This window comes from Leptonotus elevatus, chromosome 12 (genome assembly GCF_054856555.1).
Source record: "Leptonotus elevatus isolate MCC_2025b chromosome 12, RoL_Lele_1.0, whole genome shotgun sequence".
Classification (NCBI taxonomy): Eukaryota; Metazoa; Chordata; class Actinopteri; order Syngnathiformes; family Syngnathidae; genus Leptonotus; species Leptonotus elevatus.
Window position 1 is genome coordinate 23,536,441 of NC_141250.1, and position 24,077 is coordinate 23,560,517.

General features: G+C 48.8%; 1 protein-coding gene across 1 annotated transcript in view; it reads right to left on the minus strand.

Annotated features, from left to right (window-relative positions):
* Positions 1 to 24,077, minus strand: part of ttn.2 (titin, tandem duplicate 2) — a 218,087-nt gene that overhangs the window by 96,995 nt on the left and 97,015 nt on the right. Inside the window, exons 101-142 of the mRNA XM_086090619.1 lie at positions 22,451 to 24,055; positions 22,067 to 22,117; positions 21,591 to 21,989; positions 21,208 to 21,486; positions 20,867 to 21,136; positions 20,658 to 20,797; positions 20,457 to 20,583; positions 19,820 to 20,086; positions 19,472 to 19,738; positions 19,080 to 19,343; positions 18,737 to 18,876; positions 18,529 to 18,655; positions 18,188 to 18,454; positions 17,436 to 17,702; positions 17,057 to 17,323; positions 15,723 to 15,862; positions 15,523 to 15,649; positions 14,748 to 14,890; positions 13,847 to 13,970; positions 13,494 to 13,760; positions 12,755 to 12,852; positions 12,508 to 12,676; positions 12,114 to 12,383; positions 11,179 to 11,445; positions 10,706 to 10,984; positions 9,977 to 10,385; positions 9,002 to 9,126; positions 8,671 to 8,937; positions 8,197 to 8,466; positions 6,471 to 6,770; positions 5,232 to 5,534; positions 4,596 to 4,783; positions 4,395 to 4,509; positions 4,031 to 4,318; positions 3,807 to 3,958; positions 3,561 to 3,708; positions 3,168 to 3,467; positions 1,864 to 2,151; positions 1,485 to 1,781; positions 1,099 to 1,285; positions 638 to 753; positions 262 to 561 (exon numbers count right to left, since the gene is read on the minus strand). Of these exons, the coding sequence (XP_085946745.1) occupies positions 262 to 561; positions 638 to 753; positions 1,099 to 1,285; positions 1,485 to 1,781; positions 1,864 to 2,151; positions 3,168 to 3,467; positions 3,561 to 3,708; positions 3,807 to 3,958; positions 4,031 to 4,318; positions 4,395 to 4,509; positions 4,596 to 4,783; positions 5,232 to 5,534; positions 6,471 to 6,770; positions 8,197 to 8,466; positions 8,671 to 8,937; positions 9,002 to 9,126; positions 9,977 to 10,385; positions 10,706 to 10,984; positions 11,179 to 11,445; positions 12,114 to 12,383; positions 12,508 to 12,676; positions 12,755 to 12,852; positions 13,494 to 13,760; positions 13,847 to 13,970; positions 14,748 to 14,890; positions 15,523 to 15,649; positions 15,723 to 15,862; positions 17,057 to 17,323; positions 17,436 to 17,702; positions 18,188 to 18,454; positions 18,529 to 18,655; positions 18,737 to 18,876; positions 19,080 to 19,343; positions 19,472 to 19,738; positions 19,820 to 20,086; positions 20,457 to 20,583; positions 20,658 to 20,797; positions 20,867 to 21,136; positions 21,208 to 21,486; positions 21,591 to 21,989; positions 22,067 to 22,117; positions 22,451 to 24,055 (10,674 nt within the window). The remainder of the gene's footprint in view (positions 1 to 261; positions 562 to 637; positions 754 to 1,098; positions 1,286 to 1,484; positions 1,782 to 1,863; positions 2,152 to 3,167; positions 3,468 to 3,560; positions 3,709 to 3,806; positions 3,959 to 4,030; positions 4,319 to 4,394; positions 4,510 to 4,595; positions 4,784 to 5,231; positions 5,535 to 6,470; positions 6,771 to 8,196; positions 8,467 to 8,670; positions 8,938 to 9,001; positions 9,127 to 9,976; positions 10,386 to 10,705; positions 10,985 to 11,178; positions 11,446 to 12,113; positions 12,384 to 12,507; positions 12,677 to 12,754; positions 12,853 to 13,493; positions 13,761 to 13,846; positions 13,971 to 14,747; positions 14,891 to 15,522; positions 15,650 to 15,722; positions 15,863 to 17,056; positions 17,324 to 17,435; positions 17,703 to 18,187; positions 18,455 to 18,528; positions 18,656 to 18,736; positions 18,877 to 19,079; positions 19,344 to 19,471; positions 19,739 to 19,819; positions 20,087 to 20,456; positions 20,584 to 20,657; positions 20,798 to 20,866; positions 21,137 to 21,207; positions 21,487 to 21,590; positions 21,990 to 22,066; positions 22,118 to 22,450; positions 24,056 to 24,077) is intronic.

The following is a 24,077-nucleotide window of genomic DNA, read 5'->3' on the forward strand; positions in this document are numbered from 1 at the left end:
GCTGGAGGCTAAGTTAGGGGTCCAAATGAAAAATTGCAAAATGTCATTGCGTAGTTTTGTTTTGTTCATAAATAAAATCGCAGTTGAAAAACCTGCATTTTCTATTTCCTTGGATTATCTTTGAGATTTACGTACATTTGTTTGATGATCTTAAACATGGAAGTGATAACAATAACGCATCATATGTATGTAGTGATTTTCTGGACTGCAAGGACTTTTTGGCGGCACCGAGTAACACCTCAGCTAATGTGAGTCTCTTACTGAGTCTCTCCTTGCAGAGGACCGGGTCGCTGGGCTCGCTGGGTTCGCTCTCGCCCGCCACGTTGACGGCTCGCACCCTGAACGAGTACTCCTGCTTCTCCATCAGGCCCTTCAGGAAGTGCTCGGTCATGTTGACGCCATCGGCCACACGGATCCAATCGGTGGTGCCGCTCTTGAGCATCTCGATGACGTAGCCGTCAATCTTGGCTCCCCCGTCGTGCTCCGGCTTGGTCCACATCAGGAAGCAGGAGGTCTTGGCCACGTCCTTCACCGTTGGTTTGCCAGGAGGCCACGGAGGATCTGGAAGAGCGCTCGGGAGTTTAGGACTTTGAACCAAACTGGGCAACAAGGAAGTGACAAGTCCAAAGTCTTGTACCAATTGGATCTTTCACCAAGATTGGTTCGGTTTCCTTGCTTGGTTTTCCAGGTCCAGCCAGGTTTTCAGCCAGGACTCGGAACTTGTACTTCTTCCTTGTGGGGAGACCTTTGACCCTGAAGACAAACAGCGGTTCTCAAACTTTAGTACCTAGCTCTCCACTATAACCTTATGTAAAGAACACTAACACTGCCCTTTTTTTTTTAAGGGTTTAAAACAGCGTAACATTTGGCACAATTTGCACTTTCAATATAGGAAAATAAAAACGTCTTCAATAATGATTCGATTAAAAGACATTTCCCATAAAAAGTGAGCTATAACACCACTAATTCTTTTGAGTCCTTGCAATGCATTGTACTATTGTTACAACTAACAAATTCAGTTATTGATGATGACAAGTACCGCACTTTGAACCTAAAGCATCGCTTCCGGTTCCACAAAGTCCAGTTGTCCAAACCGACCTGTAGTTTGTGTCCTTGAGGGGCTGCTTGTTGCACCGGATCCACTTGTCGTGGTCGGGCTCATATCGCTCCACCCAGTAGCCCGTGATCGGGCTTCCTCCGTCCTCATCGGGCTCGTACCAGCTGAGAGTCAGCGAGTCCTTGGCGATGTCCGAAGGCTCCAGCTTGTAAGGGGGCCCGGGGGTGTCTGAAAGAAAAAAAAACAAAATCTAATCAAATCCCAGTGGCCAACAAGGGCTCTGAACATTTGGACTGCAATAGCACACATGAAAATGAAAAAAAAATAGAATAGTCAGATGATGCAATTAAAACTACAAAACACAAAAGTTGTCAAAGTAGTGTTGAAGGATACCAAAGACCCGAGCCGAGTCAGCAGAAGGACATACCGAAAGCGTATCTGGCGATGATGGACTGGTGTTCGGCTGGCGGACCAACACCGAACTGGTTCTCAGCAAAGACTCTGAAAATGTACTCCTTGAACTTGACCAGGTCCACCGCCCTGTAGGTGGTCTGTTTGACGGTGGATGAGAGGCGGTGCCAAATCTCACTGTCGGCAGCGCGGCGCTCGATGATGTAGTTGGTGACTCTGGAGCCGCCGTCGTCACGTGGCGGGTTCCAGGCCAGGAAGCAGGACACGTTGGTGATTTCGGAAATGTCGAAGGCCGCAGGGGGGCCGGGTTTGTCTGAGGCGGGGAAATACGACTTTTACTTCAATGGAGTCCAAAGAACACCAAAGGTAGTGCAGCATCCAGATTTGCACCCTACCGAGAATGTTGACGTCAACGGTGGCGGTGGCTCGTCCGCAGCTGTTGGTGGCCTCGATGATGTAGGTCGAGCTGTCGTCACGCTTGGTCTTAGAGATGGTGACGGTGGAGTGTCCCGGCCTGGTGTCGATATTGACTCGCTCGTCTGCCTTGAGGACCAGGTCGGCCTTGGTCCACTTGACCCGGGGCTCGGGTTTGCCCGTCACCTCGGCGGGGAGTTCGATCTTGCTGCCGGCTTTGGCGGTCAGACCGGCGAGCAGCTTGGCGTCTAGCTGGATCTCTGGTGGCTCTGGAAACGGTTGCATCATGAACAACAATTAATTAGGACTACGGTCATCAATTCAAGTTCCCTATTTTCAATATCCCAACATATTTTTTTATTTGATGATTTCCAAATATCATGTACATGGTTTTGCTACGCTTCAACCATAACTTGTTGACATCTAACCGACTCGTTACTCTGAACATTTCTCTTGTGACCATCGATAATAGCTGCCCCTGTAAAGAAGATTTTTGTGTCATCTGCAAAAACTCCCATTTTGTAAACTATTAGACACTTTGTCCTTAATGTATTAAAAACATTGCTTGGGTCTCAACACAGACCCCTGCGGGACACCGCAGGTAATATTCAACAACAACGGTTTATGGTTACTTATTTGGATAAATTGTTCCCAAATACTGATATCCTTTTGTAACTAGGTAAGTGGAGCCCCTCCGACACAATGCCGCTCCATTATTTTGGAGCAATATTACATGCTAATCAGGTCAAATTAAAACACCCGCTGCAAATTGTCAGTTCTCAATGGCTCCTGTTTTCTCTCAATTGGAGCCACGGATGTAGTTGAAGATCAGGGATGAGCAACTTCAATGTTTATCAGCGTTTTATGAAAATGTTTTGGGATTTGTAAAACAGAAACAAAAAAATATATAGTTTTTGGGGTTTGAGGAAATTATTCAAGTGGCCACTTAAACTGTGGTCTGGGGCCCCAGTTGCCCATCCCAGATCTAGATGATCTACAACTGTACCATTGACAGGGGCGAGCAAACTCGGTCCTCGAGGGCCGGAGTCCTGTAGGTATTGGAGGTTTCCCTCTTTCAACACAGGCTGATTCCAATCAACAGGATCGTTATCAGGCTTATGCAGAGCTTGCTGATAAGCTGATCATATATCAGCTGTGTTGGAGAAGAGAAACATCCCAAACTTGCAGGACTCCAGCCCTCCAGGACCGACTTTGACCACCCCTGGTTTAGAAGGTCAGGTTTGTCAATCCAATGAGCTCCCAAAAAGCTCTCACGGGTCTTTACCTTTGGGGTCTACAGCCTGGATGTCGTCCGTGGCCTTGCAGGGCCGACCGGCTCCGAGTCGGTTCAGGGCTCGGACTCGGTACGAGTACCACTCGCCCTCAGTCAGACCCGTGACTTGGCACTTGAGCTCGGAAAGCAAGTCTCCGCAGGGCTCCCAGCGATCGCTTCCTCTCTGGCAGCGTTCAACGTTGTAACCGCGGATGCTACTGCCGCCGTCGTACTTAGGAGGCTCCCAGGTCAGGAAGATGCCACTGGCAGACTTGTCTCTCCATCGCAGATTCTCTGGTGGGTCAGGGACGGCTGGAGGACAAAGCCAATGGTGGTTACAGGTCTGCATGGCTTGGGTCCAGTTTGTGCTCCTTCAGGTCACAAATAAATGATACGGTGACTCACTCGCGGGAGAGGAGACATTAACAGGCTCGTCGATGTACGCCGGCTCTCCGGGGCCGCACTTGTTGCAAGCCGTGACCTTGAACAGATACTCTTTGCCTTCAATCACGTCAGTGACAGTCATCTCCAGATCCTGGATGCCTGAGGCCACCTGGCAGAAGGGAGAGGAAGGGGAGGCTTGCTACGCTTCACTATGGTGCGGTGCAGTGGATGAAGACGTTACGGCCAGGAACATTTGAACCGCTGTACCTTGACCCAGGTCTTGCGCGAAACCTCTCGTTTCTCCATCTGGTACCCCGTCAGTGGACTTCCGCCGTCGTGCTCCGGAGGGTCCCAGCTCAGCTGAACATGCTCGCGGGTCACTTCCGGAACCTTGAAGTCCTTTGGTGCACTGGGTGCAGCTGAAATGCGGCAGTGGCAAAACAAATGTTAGTACGGACGCATTTAGCTCCGCTCAGTCTGCAGTTCCCTACCAATGACATTGACTTGGATCTCCCCGGAGACAGACGAGACGTCGTTCTCCAGCTGCAGGGTGTAGGTGCCTTTGTCTGGACGGACGCTGGGAGTCACCACGAGCTCGGCAAAGGTGGTCCTGGTGGTCACCGTGACGCGTTCATCGGCGCCCGTCAGCTCCTTGTCCCCGAACGTCCACTTGGCCATGGGGACGGGATATCCGCTGATGGGGACTCTGATGGTGAGAGGATTCGGGACGATCACCTCCAGGCCATCTTTGAAGCCGCTCAGGTCCATGGTCGGCCCGGCTGGAAAGGAGAGGGAATCGAGTCGCGTCAGCTGAGCTGATGATCAAGACATCAAACTCCCGCCCGTCTTGCTCACTGTGCGGGTCGTCGGCCAGCAGAGGTCCGATGACGTTGGATGGGTCTGAGATTCCGGCAGCATTTTCGGCAAATGCTCGATAGTTGTAATACGTTCCATATTTGAGTCCAGACACCTGGGGAAAAAACAACTCATTGACATGAAACCGATGCGACATCAGGTCATCAAAGAAATGTTATTGTGTCCCTCGACATGGTCCACCTTATAGAAGAGGTCGGGGCAGAGGCGAGTGTTGCAGCGGAGCCACTTATCGGTTCCGTCCTCACAGCGCTCCAGGATGTATCCGGTGATCACGCTGCCGCCATTACGGAGCGGAGTCTCCCAGCTCAGCTGCACAGAGTTCTTGTTCTGGTTCTGCCAGGTCAGGTTTTGAGGCGGGCTGGGACGCTCTGTTGGTGGCAGCGGTCAAATGTAAATTTGCACCTGACAAATCAGGGTTCCAGCCAGCTGGAGCTTAAGCAACCAAATCATCAAAAGCCACTTTTGTTTACAAACTAACAAAAAACTAATTGTGCAACGTCTATTTACAAAATTAATACAATGATAGTGAAAATGTTGTTATTCATTTTTGAACTCCTGTTCAGTTGAGCTGAAGCCTAGTCCATCTGTTTTGGAGCAAGTAGTGCTTTGCACCCACAGCCAATTCCACATTTTTTTCTTTGGAGCGAGGGCTGAAATACTTGGCGCAGGGCCCGGTCCTATCCCCCAAAATAATCATAGAAACGAAGCATTTAAAAAAAATACAAGCTAATAATAAAACAGCCGAGGCCTCTTGACATACTAATTGGAATGAACGAGATCGAAAGGGCAAACATGCGTGAGTAAAGTTGGACTGACCGATGGCATCCATGAGCTTGACGGGAAGGGTGGCGGCACTCGGCTTGCCAACGCCGGCTTTGTTCTCTGCCTTGACTCTGAAGATGTACTCCTTGTTCTCAATGACGTCATTGACCACGGCGCTCAGCTCGTCGGCCTTGGTCACCTGCACCGGCGACCACTTGACGGACGTCCTGTCGCGGAGCTCCACGATGTAAGAGGTGATGGGGGAGCCGCCGTCCCACTGGGGAGGCTCCCAGGACACGGCGCAGCCAAACTTGGAGACGTTCCCCACCGCCACATTCCGAGGAGGATCGGGAACATCTGAGCGCCACACCACAAACCAGATTTAAAAAATCAACAGGAAAAGAGAGGCGGCCATTTGCTGACGCCGAATGGATGGCATGAGTGAAAAGCAGAAGGTGAGGCAGCAAGTTGGAGCGGTCGAGACATTAAACTAAACTCTCAGTGTTCACATTTTCTGGAATTTGAAGAGTGACATTTTAAAAAGGGTTTGAACTGGTGGTGGGAAAATCTGTGAAATGCGGGAAATGGTTCCCTAAACGTTCTGAGCTTCATTCACTGCCATTGACGAGTGTACTTGTCAATGATGTTTTGTAAACAGGGATGGGTGGGGGAGCATCTGATTGCGCTCCACTGCCAATGTCAAACTTGGAAACAACTTTACTGATGCGTAGGGCTGGGCGATATGGCCCAAAAATAAAATCTCGATATTTTGAATCGATTTGAATCTTATAAACCCAACAAACTTTTATTTAAAGGTTTCATCTATTCAAAAATAATTCTTGGGCAAAATGTTCAGACAACAATAATGTATACTGATTCTAAATCAGTGTTAACATAAACATTCATAGTGAGCAAAATTACAACTCACAATAACATCTGGATGTAACAGAACATAAAAAAACAGCTTTTAAAACTCCAGAAGACAAAATTCGATTTCACGATTTAGCAAATTTTCAACCATTCAATTGTCAAAATGACAAAGGAAAATGTGTGCAATCATATGAATAAGATGTGTCCATCCAACCATCCATGCATCCATCCCATCCATCCGCCCAGCTGTCTGTCCGTCCATCCATCCAAACATCCATCCAAACATCTCTCTGTTGTCCATTCAGCCGTCTCTCCGTCCATCCATCCCATTCATCCATCCAAAAATTCATCCATCCATTCTGGGAAGTGCATCTTTGTGGAATACCATCCATCCTGTGTCAATGTTCTTCAAACGATTCATACCAAACTTGTTCTTGGCCTGGACGGGTTTGTCCGTCTCAACGAAGGGTCCGCTGCCAACTCGGTTTCGGGCGCAGACCCTGAAGAGGTACATGGAGTCCTGCTGGAGCCCGATGACGGTGTACTCGGGCCCTTGGGCGTGCTGCGTGGCCAGCGTCCAGGTCTTGCGTTTGACGTCTCGTCTGTCCACCACGTACTCGATGACTTTGCTTCCGCCGTCGTACTCGGGTTCCTCCCACGCCAAGCTGACTTCTCCGTCGGCCGTGTCCACGACCTGCAGGTTTTTCACAGGCCCTGGGATATCTGGGGTCCGGACAGACAGAGACTTTGCTTCAGCTGTGATTGCGGAACTGGAGGTAAACTAAGGCCTGCCCGCCCGCCGCCGCTCCCAACCCGACCCAACGTAAAGCCGGCATAGAGTAGACGTGCGCCTCCACGAGCTGACGTTAATGTTTTCTTTCTTGGAGCGCATGAAGCAGAAACAGCTTATGACATCCATAAAAAATGAAACATGTCAATTTCAGAGTATGAAGTGGCCATTGGGTGAAATGTCGCTGAGTATTGATGCCGTTCTTGGGGCGTGGCGTTTTTCCTGGAGCCATTTTGAATGCTGGCAGCGTTCACCAGCCACCGCTACTCAAAATGTCTCAATAATGGCAAGACCTGTTGACGCCATACGGCATTTTTTAAACATTGCCTAATCGAATGAAGGACAACCTATTTTCAGTGGTCTCTTGCTTGAACGAGCCTTTGTCACTTGAACTGTTTAGTTTATTTATTTATTTTGATGGTGTGCATACAAATAACAGCACCCGGGTGCAAACATGCCCATATATGGAAGTACTGACGTTACAGCCAACCAGGAAGGCTTTTCTCGCTGGTTTGGACAAAAGTGGACAACACCCTAGCAATTTTCGGCATTGTGGCAGCTTCTTGGAGAGTTGAAGCTGGATGTCGTTTAACAAAGACCGTTTTTGAATTGACCTCTTAAGATGTCATTTCTCCATCGTCCGAAAGCTCCAAAACGGATTTTCCCAATTGCGTCAAACTTGCACTCTGAAATGAGCGCATCTCATTTTTCCTACGCAACGAGCGAGTCTGTCGACGGCATGAGGCAACAAGGCCTGAATTCTTTGACTGTGCCCGTTTTGCTAGACGCTCATTGAACGCACCTCATTGAAAACAGTGAAGTGAAAGTCAAAGTGTGTTTTTGCACTTGTTATTGGGTGTAATTGCCAAAAGTTGAGTTTGTCAGACTGAACATGGTTGGTGTAAAGTGTGTTTTTGTTGTTGTTTTTTACAAGGCTAGGTACTGCCTCATTACCGTCCAAAATGCTGTCCTTTATGTAACATGGGTTGACGCTGGCGTACATGCCGGATGCACGGTGTTGATGTTTTGCTGACGATTGTGTGTGTGTTCACAGGCCAGTCCAAATTGAACATTTGTCTCCGTTTTGAGTGATTTCCCAGCCTCTTGCCGTATCTATTGGCAGTTACAATCGCCTTTTAGTTGGGGGGCGTTTTATTGTTTGCACATTTTTGCCCGTCAGGTCCTGAATTCCCGATGTGGCTCTCGCTGAAGACATCATTTTTTTGGCAGCCTTTTGAATGTGATGCCGCCTCGTAGTGCGAAAAGCAACCGCGCGCCCTGTTGCATTGCCGCGGCATGGCAAGACTTCACGAGCCGCGCGTTTGCGGGTCTTAGTTACCAAGCGACGGCAAATCATACCAATGACGTCCAGGTTGATGAAGGCTTCGCCCTCTCCGTGTTTGTTCTTTATGATGACCTTGTAGCGACCCTCGTCAGACTTTCTGGGGTCCTTCATCCGGTACTCAGTGCAGTCGGGGGAGGTGTAGACGCAATCCTGGGGCAGACTCAAGTTGTCGTACAGCCAGTCGGCCTTGGCTTGAGGGTAGGCGCTGTAGGGAACCGTCATGACCAAGGGCTTCCCCACGTCTGTCACGTAGTTTTGGTCTGTGGTCTTGATCTGGGGCGCCGCTGCAGGAGCCAGACCGTGACAAAGACCAAAAGAAAAAGACGCCAACTCAGAAAGCATCCAAGCAATGGAAAAGTAACAAAAGGACCCGTTTGGCTCTCCTGAAACGTGGATGCCGGCAATGATGAAGTTATTGCAAGGATGAGCTCCATGACCAAATAATGCACACGTATCATTGTTACTGCTTGTCTTTCATTGTCCCTTACCTGCCAACTCCAGCTTGACCTTGGCGTCTTTGTCCTTGACGACAACTCTGTACTGGCCCTGGTCTCGAGGACGGATCTCGCAGACCTGCAGCCTGTGGACTTTGCCTTCGCTCATCATCTGGTATTTGTCTCCCTGCACGACGCTCATGTTGTTCCTCAACCACTGGACTTCAACTCTGTCCTTGTTGAGCTCCACCTCGAACACCACGTCCGAGCCGGGCGATGCCAACGCGTCCTGCGGCGGCCTGATGATCTCCACCGGGGTCTCTGTTGTGAGGCGCAGACGTCAGAAGCAGTTGCCACGGTGCGGCGTGACGTGAGACCGTCTCACCTTCCACAAACAGCCTGGCTCTGGATCGCTTGTCATCCACACCGCACGCATACTCGCACTCGTCGTCCGGTCGGCACTCTTTGATGCGCAAGTAGCACATATTTCCGTCTTTTTCAAACGTGTATCTGGGAGAAGACACAAGTTGTTTTAGAGGATGCCATTTGTGTTGAAAGGGTACGAGGAGCTGAACACAAATTGTTGAAATGTAAAATGTTAGACTGGGAGTTGAAATGTTGTCAATCTTTAAACAAATGTGGAAAGCTGGAAAACAGTTGGGAATTTCACAGTGGAAGTTTTGGATTTCTTGGAATGGGAATGAATCGTTACCAAGAGGTCTTGAATGATTTAAATCGGTTAAGAAATCAGGAAGAATGATCGGGCTCGCTGACTGCTGCATGTCCGAAAGCCGCATTTGCCAAGTCTTGGTGAAGCGTTGGGTTTGTCCTAAACAACCAGTCTTTAAATGGTCTATGCACATTTGGGGACATTTTCGGCATAGCTGGACAGTTTGAGGTTGGGATGTTTTGAAATGAATGGGTCAAAACATTTCGAAATTCAAGGTCGATCTAATTTTTGGCCTTTCACTTTGAAATATTGAAAATATTTTATGGAAGACAAAAGAGATAAAAAAGTTTGAAGTGGGAATGCTTGGAATCTGTCACAAAACAACGCGGAATAGAGGTAGTAAATATTAAAAAGTCCTTCATTTGGTGCATTTACTTTGAATAGGAATGAGCTGAACAGCCTCAAATCTAAACAACAAGGGACATTTGGGCTTTTGTGTTGAAATTTTGTCAAATTTCTGGAACATGAATGATGTGAACAGATTTCAGTTGTTATGGTTTGGATGAAAGCTAATTGTGCTTTTTGGTTTTGTTTTGTTTTTGTGTGCAGGGTACAACATGCGGGGCTTGCGCGTACGTGCGACTGACTGCTGTTGATCAAGATGTGCAAACATGGGTCAAGTCCACGCACCTGGGCCCTTCTCTGATCTCGCGTCCGTCCCTGTACCACTTGACCTCGGCCTTCTCCTTGGTCAGCTTGCAGCAGAACTCAGCGTCTTCAAACTCCGTGATGGTTTGGTCCTTCAAGTGCATGGCAAAGTCGGTGGGCGCCTCGCTGATGATCAGCTCGGCCGTCGACTTGTCGTCGCCGGCCACCACCATGTACTCGCCCTCGTCTGCCAGAGTGCAGTCCTTGATGGTCAGCGTGTGCTTGTCTTTGTCCACGCGGTAAACCAGACGCTTGCTGAAGACGATTTCCTCGCCAGCCTTGATCCATTTCAGAGTGACGTTGTGGCGGTTGACCTTGCAAGAGAAGCTGATCGTCTTCTTCTCCTGTGTGTCCACGTCTTCCGGAGGAACCACAATCCTCAAACGTTCCTCTGAGGACACAAACATCCATCCCAGGTCGCAACGTTAACGAAATACTAACATGCTAGCATACATCGCAAATGGATACAGTATTGCTAAAATTCTAACATGCTGACTGTTGCTAAGCTAAAAAATAGCAGACTAAGTGACAAAAGTCCAAGAGACAGCTGGAAAACACTTTCATTACATTACACCTTTCATATTTACTAACAGTTGGTATACCAACATATGGAAGGACTGGAAACTGAGTAGCATTAGCTCCGTGCAAAAAAAGGAGAATTTCTTGTATGCCAACGGAGGCTATCATGCAAGGCTCGTGAGGCGGACTCACCTTTGACGACAAGTCCACAGGCGCTCTTGACCTGCTCTCCTCTGTGATTGCTCAGGTGGACGCTGTAGTCGGCTTGGTCGCTCTGCTGCGCATCTCGGATCCTCAACGAGAAGATGTTGTCCCGCTGGACCATCACGTACTTGCTGCTCTCAAAAATGGTCTCGTCGTTCTTCAGCCACTTGGCCTTGGCGCCCTCGTTGTTCACCTCGCAAATCAGGACCACTTCCTGGCCTTCACCAGCCTCCGTGTCCTTGAGCGGCGTGATGATCTTCAGTTTCTCTGCAGGCCACCGGGTGACATTGCGATTAGCCTCCTGCTTAAGTGCTCAAATGTATTCAGGGTTTTGAGAGTCTTCTCCCCAAAAACCGTTATCTATCTGACCGTGATCATTTTAATCTGCAATTGCGTATTGCCCCTACCTAAATCGGGGCCAGGAAAAACCACGGTGCTGTTAACTTTTTGTAGTTCCTTACCGAGTACGGTGAGTTGGGCGCTGGCTCTGGTGGCTCCGATCATGACCACGTACTTGCACTCGTCGCTGAGCTCGCAGTTCTTGATGACCAACGTCCTTCTCTTGCCATCACTGATCATCTGGTACTTGTCCCCGGCCTCCAGTTCCTTGTCATCCTTCTGCCATTTGACCTCAAAGGTCTCTTTGGAAACGGTGCAGGTGAACTCGGCCTTTTCGCCCTCGACCACTTCCATGCTGCGAGGCCTGGAGAGAAACTCGGCTGCCAGTTCTACAACAGTGGGAAAGAAAGTGTTATAAATGGACATAAGGTATTCCATAGTTACTCTTATAGTATTGCAAAGCATTTATTTAGCGGTGTAACCTTGTTTGAATTATGTAAATTGAAGTTATCTGTGAAGAGAGCAGAGCCCCGCGAGAAAACGCTTGGCTCATGCTAATGCAGCCAAAACAGGAACTGTGACCTTATCACAAGATAGCGGCTGAAACATTTTGCGATTGAACTGTAAAACTACATTATTATCTGCACAATGACTCATATCCGTGATGGTTTTAATGTTGCTGCTGTGTCCCCCTCCCCTTTAGAGCAGCAACGGTTGTGTAACTAGGGAACGCCCTGTAAAAAAAAATTAAAAGGGAGGGCTTGGGAGACAGAGCGGTAGGAGACTGTAACTTTGCACATCTCTCTGTCCATTCTCCTCGCGAGCAAAAATAATCTAAGTCTCTTGTCTTCCTTCCTTGTCTGTTGTTTTTTAAATCTTCTAGGTTGACTGAACCTGACAGAAAGACTACTTTAGACCAGACTAGATCAGTTGAAAGCAGAAAGACGGATTAATAATTCAGGGTGCACAAAGAAAGTGAGTTACAAACAGAATGAAGTTCTTGAGTGTTTTGAAAAAAAGAGCCATAAAACAGGAAGTGGAGTGTGTGTGTGTGTACCATTAATCCTCAGGTTTCCTGAGGTTCTGACTCTGGGACTGAGCCTGCAGTTGTACTCTCCGGCGTCCGGCATCTTCAGGTCCTGAATGAGGAGGATCCTCCTCCTGCCGTCCACGATGTGCTCGTAGCGGGCGCCCTCCGGCAACTCCTCGTCGCCCTTGTACCATGTGACGTCGGCGTCGGCTTTGGAGACTTCGCAGATGAGCTTCACGCTGTCCGTCTCGGTTCCCTCCACATTGGACAGGTTCTTGGTGAACCTGGCCTCCTCCTCTGTGGGGGATCATCACTCATTGTTATCTTCTACTCACTACTGTGTTTCAATGCTGGTCTTCATACTTGGAGAACTGATTGTTTTTTCAGGTGGTGCTGGTGTAAAAGGTTTTGCCCTTCTTACCAATAACAGTAAGCATGCCCGAGGTCTTGGAGGTCTTGGCGTCACACTCGTACTCGGCTTCGTCATCCATCACCGACTTGTGGACAACGAGAACGTGTTGGCGTCCCTGAGCAATAATTTCGTACTTCTTCCCTTTTCGGATTTCACTTCCGTCTTTGAACCAGCGGACCTGTGAAGAGGAGAGGAGGAGGAGGTAAGACAGTAGTTAGACACAAGGGGGGATAACAAAACCTTACTGAAAGCTCACCTTGACATTCTCTCGGGATACTTCACACTCAAACCTGGCAGATTCCTTCTCGGGTACTTCCAAGTCATGGAGTGGTTTGGAAAACTCAACATGGAGAGCTGTTGATAGAGACACACAAGTTGGAGGCACCTTAGGCTTCACCCTGAACAGTGTTACCCAGAATCCCCTTGACAGAGTTCCGCCAAACTCCAACTGGTGTCACTGCAGGCTTTATATGGTCAATATTTGACTTAATGCTGAAAGCTTTTACCTCCAGAAAATGGGAAGTAAAGCCCACTAATTAAAAGTAGTCAGTTAAGACCACTTCAGTTTTCAATTGAAGGGGTTTGTGAAAGTATTCTCGTATTTCCTGGATCCCCCTGGCAGAACTCAAACTAGCTAGTGAATTTCTGTCTTCAAACTTAAAAGCTTTTCCTTCCAGAGAAAAGCAAGTGAAGCCCACACAATCCAGTTTTTGTAGCTTGTTCCAAATGGGTTCTAAAATCTTCTCCAGCCTGTGTACTTTTTCAACAGGGTGAGGTACTCATTGTTGACAGAGCGGAAAGTCCTGAATTCCTTGGTGATGGAACTCGAACAAGAGTTTCAGTTTTTGGTGACTACCTGACTTAAAATGTGGAGTGTAAAATAAAAAATAAAAATTTACCTCCAGAGAACAGAAAGTGGGAGTGAATTTTTTGGCGCTTGTCTTAAACTGTTTCTCAAAGATTGTATTATTCCTGTAGCGGCTTCTGGTACTCACGTTCAACGTTGAGGAAGCAGGAAGTCTTGAATTCTTTGGCAGTACAAGAGTAGGTCCTGGAGTCGTCCAGGGTGCATCCGTGGATAAGCAGCGTCCTTTTGCGTCCGTCTGCAAGCATCTCATACTTTTTGCTTTTGAGGATCTCCTGTCCATCTCGGAACCACTGCACCTCGGCGTTGTCCCGGGAGACTTCGCACTCCAGAGTGGCGCTGGCCTCTTCCTCCACCGTCTGGTCCTCCAGCGGCTTGGTGAACTCCACCGGCGTCTCTGAACATGCAAAAGAACAGCAAAGCGCTTTTTCAGCGTCAAGCCAGGACAAGCTAGCGCTAGCCTATTGGCTTTGGACGTGCCACCTTTGACGATGAGTCTGGCTTCGGTCTGGCAGTCTTTGGTGGCGAGCCGGACCTGTCCCGCTTCATTCAGATGAACGTCCCTCAGGGTCATGCTGTGGACTTTACCCTCTGACTTCAGTACCACCTGCAGGTCACAGTGAAAATCTCACTTTCTGTCCTCATCACTACTTGTAATGACGTATGTTTGTCACATGTATAAAGTATATCGTAGGAATCTCTCTTCCGTTTATTGTAGCGATTACATGTTTATCACAAGTGTAATGCCTCATTGTTTTTACAGAGCTACATCAAACATCCAAAACCTGCAGGACTACCGGCCCTCGAGGACCGAGTTTGTACACCACTGATCTAAAGGATGTACATGTACACTGGACTAAACGCTTCAGTGGTTGGAGTCAAGCCTCAATGATGTTTCAGAACTTCAACCTTCAAACTTCTGTGGTAGAAACACAAAGAAAAGATAACTTGTCCTGCAACTTTGGTGCAAAAGCTTAGTGCTGTCCAAACCAATTAACGGGGCTTTAAGTTACCTTGCAGAGACAATTCAAACTACTAAAGTAAAGTTACTGTAATGAAAAACCCAAAAGTATTATAACCGTGACCAAAAGTAAAGTATTGCGTCTTTTTATGTGTTGAACACGTCAGCAGCAGGCCTGATCACGTAAGTTGAGTGAAACCCGAGTGAAAGTGACAGCTCTTTTTTTCTGCGGGTGCGTAACAGCGTGAAAAAAGCCAAGGTGTGAAAATTGGGCGGCTGACGGCCACCTGCCAGCAGCTTCGCGGCCGCCGTTAAAAATAGATGCCGAAGAGCTGGCTCAGCAAAACTGCCGGCCAGCAGCACCTTATAAGCACACACCAAAACCGGCCACAACAACACAAACAGGAAGTCAAGCGGACTTACCCGGTCGCTCGGCTCCAGCTTGACACCATCCAGGAACCACTCCACGGGGACGTCCTCGTAGGACAGCTCGCACTCGAAGGTGGCCGTCTCGCCGGCAGTCACCGTCACGTCGCTGAGCGGCCGCATCAGACTGACCACTCGGGCTTTGGGGCAACGAGAAGACATGCTGGGTAAGAGCGAGTCCACCAGACTAAAAACATTCAAAAAGAATCCCCGAGATAAGTCCTCAGGGCCGAGTCCTCGGTGGTGGCCGCTGGAAGCCCGCGGGACAACTGCCAGCAACCTCTCCGGCGCTCAGCAGTCGGGGGTCAGCTCATTAATATACGACACGGGTCACATCCCGTCCCGGCCCAGCCAATCAGAGCCAAGATGTGCCGGATAAGACCCACCACTTCCAAAATAATCACCGGTAGCGAAGGGTGTAAAGGGGTGGGGTGGGCCGAGTCTGCACCTGTCAATCACCTGCCACCAAACTTTTTCAATAAGGGGAATGCGGACCCGAGCGCTTACCCAACAGTGTGATAACTGCAACCCCAGCAGTCACTTGGACTGTCATGGCCACTACAATTTTTTTTACACATTTATTACACATGCTAATTATGTACATTTGAGACTCAAAAGATGTCAATCACACAATTTGCTTTGTGTTCTAGACTTGGGTTTAACGACTTTAGAGGCTGAAAACCTCACTGCCCCTTCATAACACACACACCCCCCACCCCCCCACAAACACACACACACACATATATGTAAAAGACACACAACGTTGTGTCACCTTTGACACGGAGCTGAGCGGATGACTTTGCGTTGGCAGCGGCAAAGTCCACGCCTCCTGCCATGTCCATGCGGCAGTTGAAGAGAATTAAGGTGTGCCTGACGCCTTCCTCCTTGATCTCCACGTCCTGAGGGACAACAAGACGTCACAAGACGGCGCTGGCAAGGAAAGACGCTGGCCAAGGGGGAGGAAAAGCTCACGGTAGACGGGTGAAGGGTCTGGCCCTTCAGCTTCCACGTGGCGTGGAGGTCCTCCTCGGAGATCTCCGTCTCAAACTTGGCCGTCTCTGTCTCTGTGACTTCCACACTGTAGAGCGGACGCATCACCTTGATGTCCCGCTCTGCGGCGCGTGGGAAGATGTCAGCGTTAGTAAAGAGGGACAAACACAAGGGTTTCCTGCTGTGGCAACACTGTGGAGACACCAGTGACAGTCTGGACACATCAGAACTCGGCAGGACCACCAAACCTCTAAGATCTCAGTTAAGGAACTTTTCCTTAACTTCTGCAGAAGAAACTTTAAAAACGGCTACATTCAACCGAGATCCATGTTAGACGGGAGCAAATGAAGAACCCACAACGATAATTTGAACCTCCACAACCCACAACTTTGTGTGAAATCAGCACCACCTGCTGTCCAGACCTGAAAAACCTTTCGAAAGCCTCACAGTATGTAAACATTCCTGAGAACAAATCCCATCCTAAGGAATAGAGAGGAGACTACGTGGACATATGCATGAATTCAGAGGTTAGACTCGAATTTGTGTGAAAACTGTGAGCAAATCAAGGAACTGGAAAATAACATTTTGGAACTTTCACTTGAAAACTTCGTTAGTAGAAATCTTAAAACGAACACATCCCATCGTACGCATGCACATTCAAGTCCGACTGGAACAATATTTATCAACCCACCCCAATAGGACCTAAAGCATGGGTGTCCAAGTTCGGTCCTGGAGGGCCGGTGTACTGCAGGTTTTGGAGGTTTCCCTGCTCCGACGCACCTGTTCCAATCAACAGGATGGTTATCAGGCTTATGCAGAGCTTGCTGATGAGTTTCAGCTGTTGGAGCAGGGAAACATCCAAAACCTGCAGGACTACCAGAGGTGGCAAATCCAAGTCCAGAAAGTAAAAAAGCTGCCACAGTTTGGCTTCAGTCCCTTGTGCTTGCTAGCTAGCTAGCTCCCTAGCAGGTAAATGAGCACCCGGGGACCTGGGGCTAAAGCCAAACTTTTGCAGGGTTTTTACTTTCTAGACCTGGATTTGCCACCTCTGTTAAAGAACGCAGTCATCAATTTTTCTCCTACCTATCAGTATCGTCCCAGTTTGACGATACAAGCAGAAAGCCCCACAATGCGCATCTGAGTCCCCAAGAAGAGATCAAACGTCCTCCTTCACGCCAAGCAATCATTCTCTCGTCGACAAGCACTCATTAAGCACAGTCCAAAACTTCTTACACGCTTTAAAAATTCACAACATTCACAAGCAGTCCAGAGATTCGGCTCTTGCAAGTATCCAGGGGGGTTGGTGCAAGGATTACCTTCGATGTTGAGCTGGGCTGTGGTTCTGTCAGTGCCACAATCGCACGTGAAGGCTCCCATGTCACTCTTGGCCGCCTTGCGGATGAGGAGGATGCGCTGCCTGCCGTCGGATTTCATCAGAATGTTCTTGGAGGCAAAGATTTCGTTACCGTCTTTGAACCAGCGGACTTCGCCGCTGGCTTTGCTCAGCTCACAGGACAGCACCACCTGGTCCTTTTCGATAGCTGTGTAGTTTTGGAGCTTGACCGTGAAGTAGAGGTCGCCCTCTGCAAGATGATGTCAAGTTCATGGTGTCAATGCATAAAACACGCATGATGACTGCAGGACAGTGTAAGCAGGCGCAAATACGATATGAAGCCTCCGGACTGACATACTAACCCAGCACGGTAAGCATGGCTTCGGCCATCTTGTCCATGGCCTCCACCTTGATCATGGATGTGTCGTCAATAGAGACCTCCTTGAAGGCCAGTGTGTGGACTCGGCCATCCTCTGACATGTGCACCACCTTGCTGGGGTGCAGGCGTGCACCGTTTTTGTACCAGACCACTGGGATCTTTTCGTGGGAGAGTTCCACACTGAACTCAGCCGTTTCGCGCTCCTTCACTGTCACATCCTTGATAGGTTTGAGAAACTCCAGGCGGATACCTGACAGACAGAGACAGTGTTGACACTCCAGTTGACCAATAAGTCTGAAGTAGCCCGCAGAAACCAACACCGAAGTTTGAGAGGATGAATCCTGCTCATTAGGATTAAAAAGGGTGAGACCACATGGACAAAAATATTAGCGGTTGAACTTAACATCACACCAAGACATTTTGAGCAAGTGCAAACGTTTTGGGGACTTTCTTGTTCCGTTTCCAGTGCACCATGCAAGCCTCGGAGACTTTACAAAGCTTGTTTTGTGCTTGGGTGAGTTTGGTGTGGAAGAACAAGCTACAGCTCTTGGAGCCATCTCTTTACTTGTGTCCAAGCATGCACCACAAGAACCTGCCTCACCGCTCTGAACCTTGTCTGCCGGCACGCAAGATGTGCACTAGCTTCATTTCACGACGAAAATATGTTACTTTGAAAGGCCAAATGCATCTCATATGATTTGCCATCGCACGTCCACCTGCTTCGATGTCAGGTACCTTCAATAATCAGCTTCCCTGATGTCCTCATGTCTTCGACCTCAAACAGGTACTTTGCTTCATCTTCGTATCTGGCAGATTTGACGACAAGAGCGTGTTTGTTTCCGTCTTGCAGCAGGTGATATTTGTCGTCGCTGGACAATGTCTGAGAGCCTTTGAACCAACGGAAGCTTTTGGGTTCTCTGGACACCTCCAGCTCAAACTTTGCATCGTCCTTTTCAAATACACGCACGTCAGCCAGCGGCGTGATGAAAGTAACGGGAATCTCTGTTGATTGACACAGAGCCAATTAATGGCGGGATGAAGGCGTCGCGGGCAGCTGAGGAGATTTCGACGCTCACCCTTCACTTTCAGATTGGCTGAGCACTTGGCGTCAGCGGCGCTAAAGGAGACCTCGCCGGTCTGAGAGACCTTGCAGTTGTACAACACCAGAGTGTGCTTGGCACCATCCTCCACCATTTCCACATCCTGTAAATGCCAACACGCGTTTCAACACCAAGATCGGGGTCACCGTTTCACACCTCACACAAGCGGGGGGGAAAAACATACGGGGGATGGACTTAGGACTTGGCCGTTGAGTTTCCACTGGCTGTGCACGTCGTCCTCGCTCAGCTCCACCTCGAATCGAGCCGTCTCGCCCTCAAACACCTCCACGCCGTACACCGGCCGCAGCACTTTGATGTGGCGGGCTGGCGTTGAAGAAAGGCCACAGCTTAGTGACAAACTCGCAATACAGAAGCATGAAAGGTGGCATGAAGATGGCGATGATGAAGAAGATGACGACATAGGAAGAAGTGTAGATTAGAGCGTTGTGGACAAGCGGCAAGAGCAAGAGTTGCGTGGTAGCAGACTTGGTCACTGTTGAACATCCCTAACAAATTGTGGACTTTACCTTCGATATGGAGGATTGCTGTCGTCTTGTCCGTCCCGCAGTCGCAAACGTACTGTCCCTTGTCTATGTCGGTGACTTTCCGGATGAGCAGCATTCTTCGCTTGCCCTCTGCCTTGATGGCAGCCACCTTAGAAGCCTTCACCTCTTCTTCATTGTGGTACCAAAGCACCTTAACATCCTTGTTTAGTTCACATTCTAGGACCACCTTGTCCTTCTCCACTGCTGTGTAGTCCTGCAGCTTGACCGTGAAGTACGCGTCTCCCTCTAGAAGCGTACAGTTGGACAATCATGACACAAAACTGACTGCAAGATTCTGGATGCTGTGCCGGCACAAAGATTGTAGACAAAGACGCTGGCATGTGCCCTGGACGGACAAAAAAAGCAAGAGTTACCTATGACGGTTAAGTTGGCCATGGAGGACAGTCCTGTGGCCTCAGCCTTGATCTGGCAAGTATCGTCCAGAGTCACGTCCTTGATCTCCAGTACGTGCCGCTTTCCATCCACGTGCTTGAGCACCGTTCGGCTCGGATGGATTTTGACGTCATTCCTGTACCAGGTGACTGGAATATTTTCATGAGACAGCTCCAGCTCAAAGTGAACTGTGCTGCCCTCCTTCACTGTTTGGTCTTTGAGCGGCGAAATAAGTTTAAGCCTGATGCCTACAACCGCAGTATCAAAGCAGTTAGAACACAGATCATGACAAGTGTCACGGCAAAGCCAAAGGTTCTTTTACCACTTACCCTCCACTGTGAGTCTGGCTTTGGACTCTTTGCCCAAAACCTCAATCTTGTAGTCATCCTCATCGTCAAACTCGCAGCAGTTGATGACGAGCATGTGCTTCTTGCCATCGTCGATGACGTCATATTTGGTGTCAGGTGTAATGATTTCGCTGCCCCGATACCACATGACCTTCGGGACATCTCTAGTGATGGCACATTCGAATTTAGCCTGTTTCTTTTCCGGCACGCTTATGTCCTTCAGCGGCACAACAAAGTCCATTGGGATTTCTGAAGAATGTCGGAAGGTGTAAGGCACATATCAAACATACGAACGAAACTGACAACGGCAGTAAATGGCTGACACAAAGCTGCCGATTTATCACCAAAGAGACATCACAGAATGCATTTTCACACCAGACGGAACAACAAACAAAAACAAGTAAGCAACAAGAACAGTGATCTGTGCGATCCATCACTCGAGTCCTTTTATGCTTATTGCCGCAACGTACAACTCCCAAAGCTGGGAATGAAGTCCTAAAGTACACATGGACCGGAACTGATCTGATTCCTGATTTTAGGTCTCTATATGTATAAAAAGTGAAAAAGTCCCATCAGGTTGTTGAGGTTCCTCTCCAAGATGCCAAGAGTACATGCTTACCTTTCACGGTGAGCATTGCACTTGTGACAGCGTTCAGTGCCTGGTAGGACACCTCGCCCGACTGCTCCAGCTGACACTTTTTAAGCTTGAGTTGGCGCACGCCACCCTCCATTTGGATGTCGCAGGTCTACGGGAGGAAGAGTGTTACCTATGCCAATAATCTATACAGATCATGAAGTAGAAAAATCCTGTCTGTCATACCGGGGATCTCGTCAGAGGCTCTCCTTTGAGCTTCCATTGCCCTGGAATGTCATCCTCCGATATTTCCGTCTCAAAGGCAGCATCTTCCTTCTCGAACACCTCCACACTGGCCAGGGGCTTCAAGATCTCCGCCTCACGCTCTGAGATAGAAATGTTATCACATGAACCAAAGAGCAAAATATGGCAGATAAAACAAATTAGACCCAGACCTCCGAGTGTCAGTTTGGCGGTGTAGACACGTCCCTCCACCTCCACGGAGTAGTTTGACACGTCGTCAGGCTGACAGTTCTTAATGGTCAGTGTCAGGTCCATCCCATCCTTGTTGATCTCCACTTTGTCAGAGGGCGTCAACTCCGTGTCTCCTTTCAGCCACTTCCAGTTGGGTGTGTCCTTAAACAGCTTGCCCTTAAATGTGGCACTTGCCTTCGGTTTCACATGCTGGTCCCTCAGAGGCTTTACAAGCCAATCCTTGATGACCTCTGTTTTACACAGACCAGACTGTCAGAATCCAGTTGATGAAGAGCTTCTAGGATGAAGTAGAAATACTCACCGGTCACTTTCACATTTGTTGATGTCTTCAACTCATTCTGGTTGGCGACTTCGCATGAGTAGCAACCGGCGTCCTCCTCAATGGTGTTCTGGATGGTCACGGCGTGCGCCAGGCCAATGATATTGATCTGGAACTTATTTTCCTGTTTCTTCATGACCTCACCATTCTTCTTCCAGACCACATCCCTCTCTTTATTCAGCTCGCAGGACAGGTAGAGTGGCTGACCCTTCACGGCCGACATCTCCGGCTCCAACTCCTTGGTCCATTTTACAGGGAGCTCTAAAAATAGGAAAGGAAAATTCAAGTGTCCTCACAGTCCTGTGTCTTGCCAAAGCTCAAAGACCTACTCAGACCAGGATGAATATAATGGAACAACCACACACCTTCAACAATGAGCTTGGCGGTACACTTTATTTCCTTGCCAGCGTTCTTGGCGACACAGGTGTACTCTCCAGTGTCCGACAGCTGCACGTCTTTGACCATCATCGTACGATCTTTGCCGTCAGAGGTGAACTTGTGCTTGGGGCTCTCGCGCAGGTTGCTGTCGTCCTTCATCCACGACGTGACAGCAGTGGATGGCGACACCTGGCACTCAAACACAGCCGAAGAACCGATGGACTCGGCCTCCTGCAGAACGATGTCCTCCAGCTTCTTGATGAATTTGAGCGGCACGGCTTTGAGCTTGAAACCTCCAAAAGGCTCCTCCGGGGGTGGGGGAGTGCCTCTTCCGACAGGTCTAAGGCCACGCCCCCTGCCTTCACCGGGTGACGGCGTCAGCTTGGCTGAAAGACAAATGTAAGGAACAGGACTTTGAGGATAGGCCATTTTTTCCGACGACATTCAGCCAAAGACTACTCACGTTTGAGACCTCTTCCTCTTCCTCTTCCTGCTTCAACTGCCGGCTGTCCCTCTGTTCAGAAACACAAGTTATGAGCTTGTTGCACACAACATAATCTTAGATGGTGTCAGTGGATGCTAATGAGCATTTAGAGAAATGAACGTGAATGGGTGTTGTGCTACGTTAGTCAAAGTGTGACACAGTGATGACATGAATATGAAGACAAGACATAGGTGGACAGGAATGACATCACAACGTGACCAGTGAGGTTGAGGATCACCAAAAAGAGGTAGGGTGTGTGAGCGTTGTGAAGATGGAGGCATGACCATGGCAATGAGTTGAGATTATTCCGTGCATGAAGGAAGGATGGCTCTATCCAAGGTCGTCCCGCCTCTGACGTCTCACCTCTCCTGGTCGCCCCTGGCACCTCCAGAGCGCCCTCCTCCCCTTCACCTTCCCAGTCTTCGTCTGGAACCAGTTCCCAGCCCCAGGCCTCTTCCTCCTCTGGCTCTGCCTCCTCGTCTACTTTAAAGTCCTCCTCAAACACCTCCTCCTCCGGCTGGGTGGCGACTTTTTTCATCTCGACCGCTCCCGGAGAAATTTCCTTGACTAGGGGAAGCTTTTCTTTTGGAGGCTTTGCCACATCTAGATCTTCTGACGAGGGCGTTTTGGGTACTTTTTTGAGAGTGGCCACTTCTGGGGAATCCTTAGGTGAAACTGTTTTAGGGGTCTTTTTGAGTTTATCGGCACTGGGAATCTTTTTGGCTTCTTTAGTCTTCTCAACTTTTGGTGATGGTGTCTTTTTCAGCTGAATTTTCTTGATCTGCTCTACAGGTGTCAAAGCCACCTCTTTTTGGTCCTTTGCCTTGGGTGTGACTCTCTTCTTTAGCTGCAGTGGTTTAGGCTCCTCTGGAACTTGATCTGTTTTCTTCAAAGGGGATGGCACTTGAGAGGGAATCTTCTTTGCTGGAACTGGCTCAGGTTGCCTTAGCTTCTCTGGCTTCTCCTCCTCTGCTTGAGGGGTCTCAGGTTTCTTTGGTGTAGCATCCTGCACTTTCACTTCTGGCTTGTCCTCAGGAGTAATGCGTTTCTGGCGCAGGTCTCCTGTTGGTTTCTTCTCTTCAACCTCCGATGGTTTCTTCTCTGGTTCAATAGTTTCAATTGAGGGTCGAGAGAAAGGCTTGAGCTTTACTTTCTCTGACTCTGGCTCCAGCTGTACTGTTGGGGTTTTCTTTACCTTTACGGGTGCTTTAGCTTCTTCCTCCTCAGGCTTTTCCATTGGTACTGGTTTTAGCATCTTTGCTGGGGGCTCTTTTACCTCTGCTGGTATTTTCTGAGGTATCTTTGGAGGTTCCTTGGCCTCAGTCTCTCTGAAGATCCTCGCTCCCTTATGGAAATCCACAGTGTCTCTATCTGGTGTCTCATCCTTAGCTTTTTCTGGCTCCTCTGTAGACTTAACTGGCTTCTCAAAGGGTTTTAGTTTGACGACTTCTGGTTGTTCTTCATCAGAAGGCAGTTTTTTAACTTTTTTCAAGGCGGCAGCAGGTGAGGCTGGTTCCTCCTCCTTTTGAGCTTTAGGAGTTTTCCATGAAATGGTTTCCTCTGGTTTATCATCTTTTGGAGTTCCTTTTTGACGGGTCCGTTTTGGCTTAGTATCTTCTTTTTCTAACTCTTGTTTGAGCTTTGTAATTTCCTCTTTTTTCTCCGCCTCTGCTTTGTGTCTTGGTGTCCTCTCCTCTACAGACCTCCTGGTTGTAACCATCATCTCAGCCGTGTGTTCTTCATGCACCAGCTCGATAATGTCTACTTGCGTGGTCCTGGTTGGCTCACTATCTTTCTGCTCCTTCTCAGCCTCTTTAGGTGAAACCGATGGAATCTTCTTGAGTTGTATCTTTTCCAGCTCTTGCTCCACTTCTTCCCTCGTGACCGGTGTGGTTTTCCTCAGGGTCGGAATCTCAAAGGTCCCTGTCTCTTCCATGGGAACTTTACCTTTTTTAAGCGGAGCTGGTTCTGAGGCAGCACAGGTCCACAT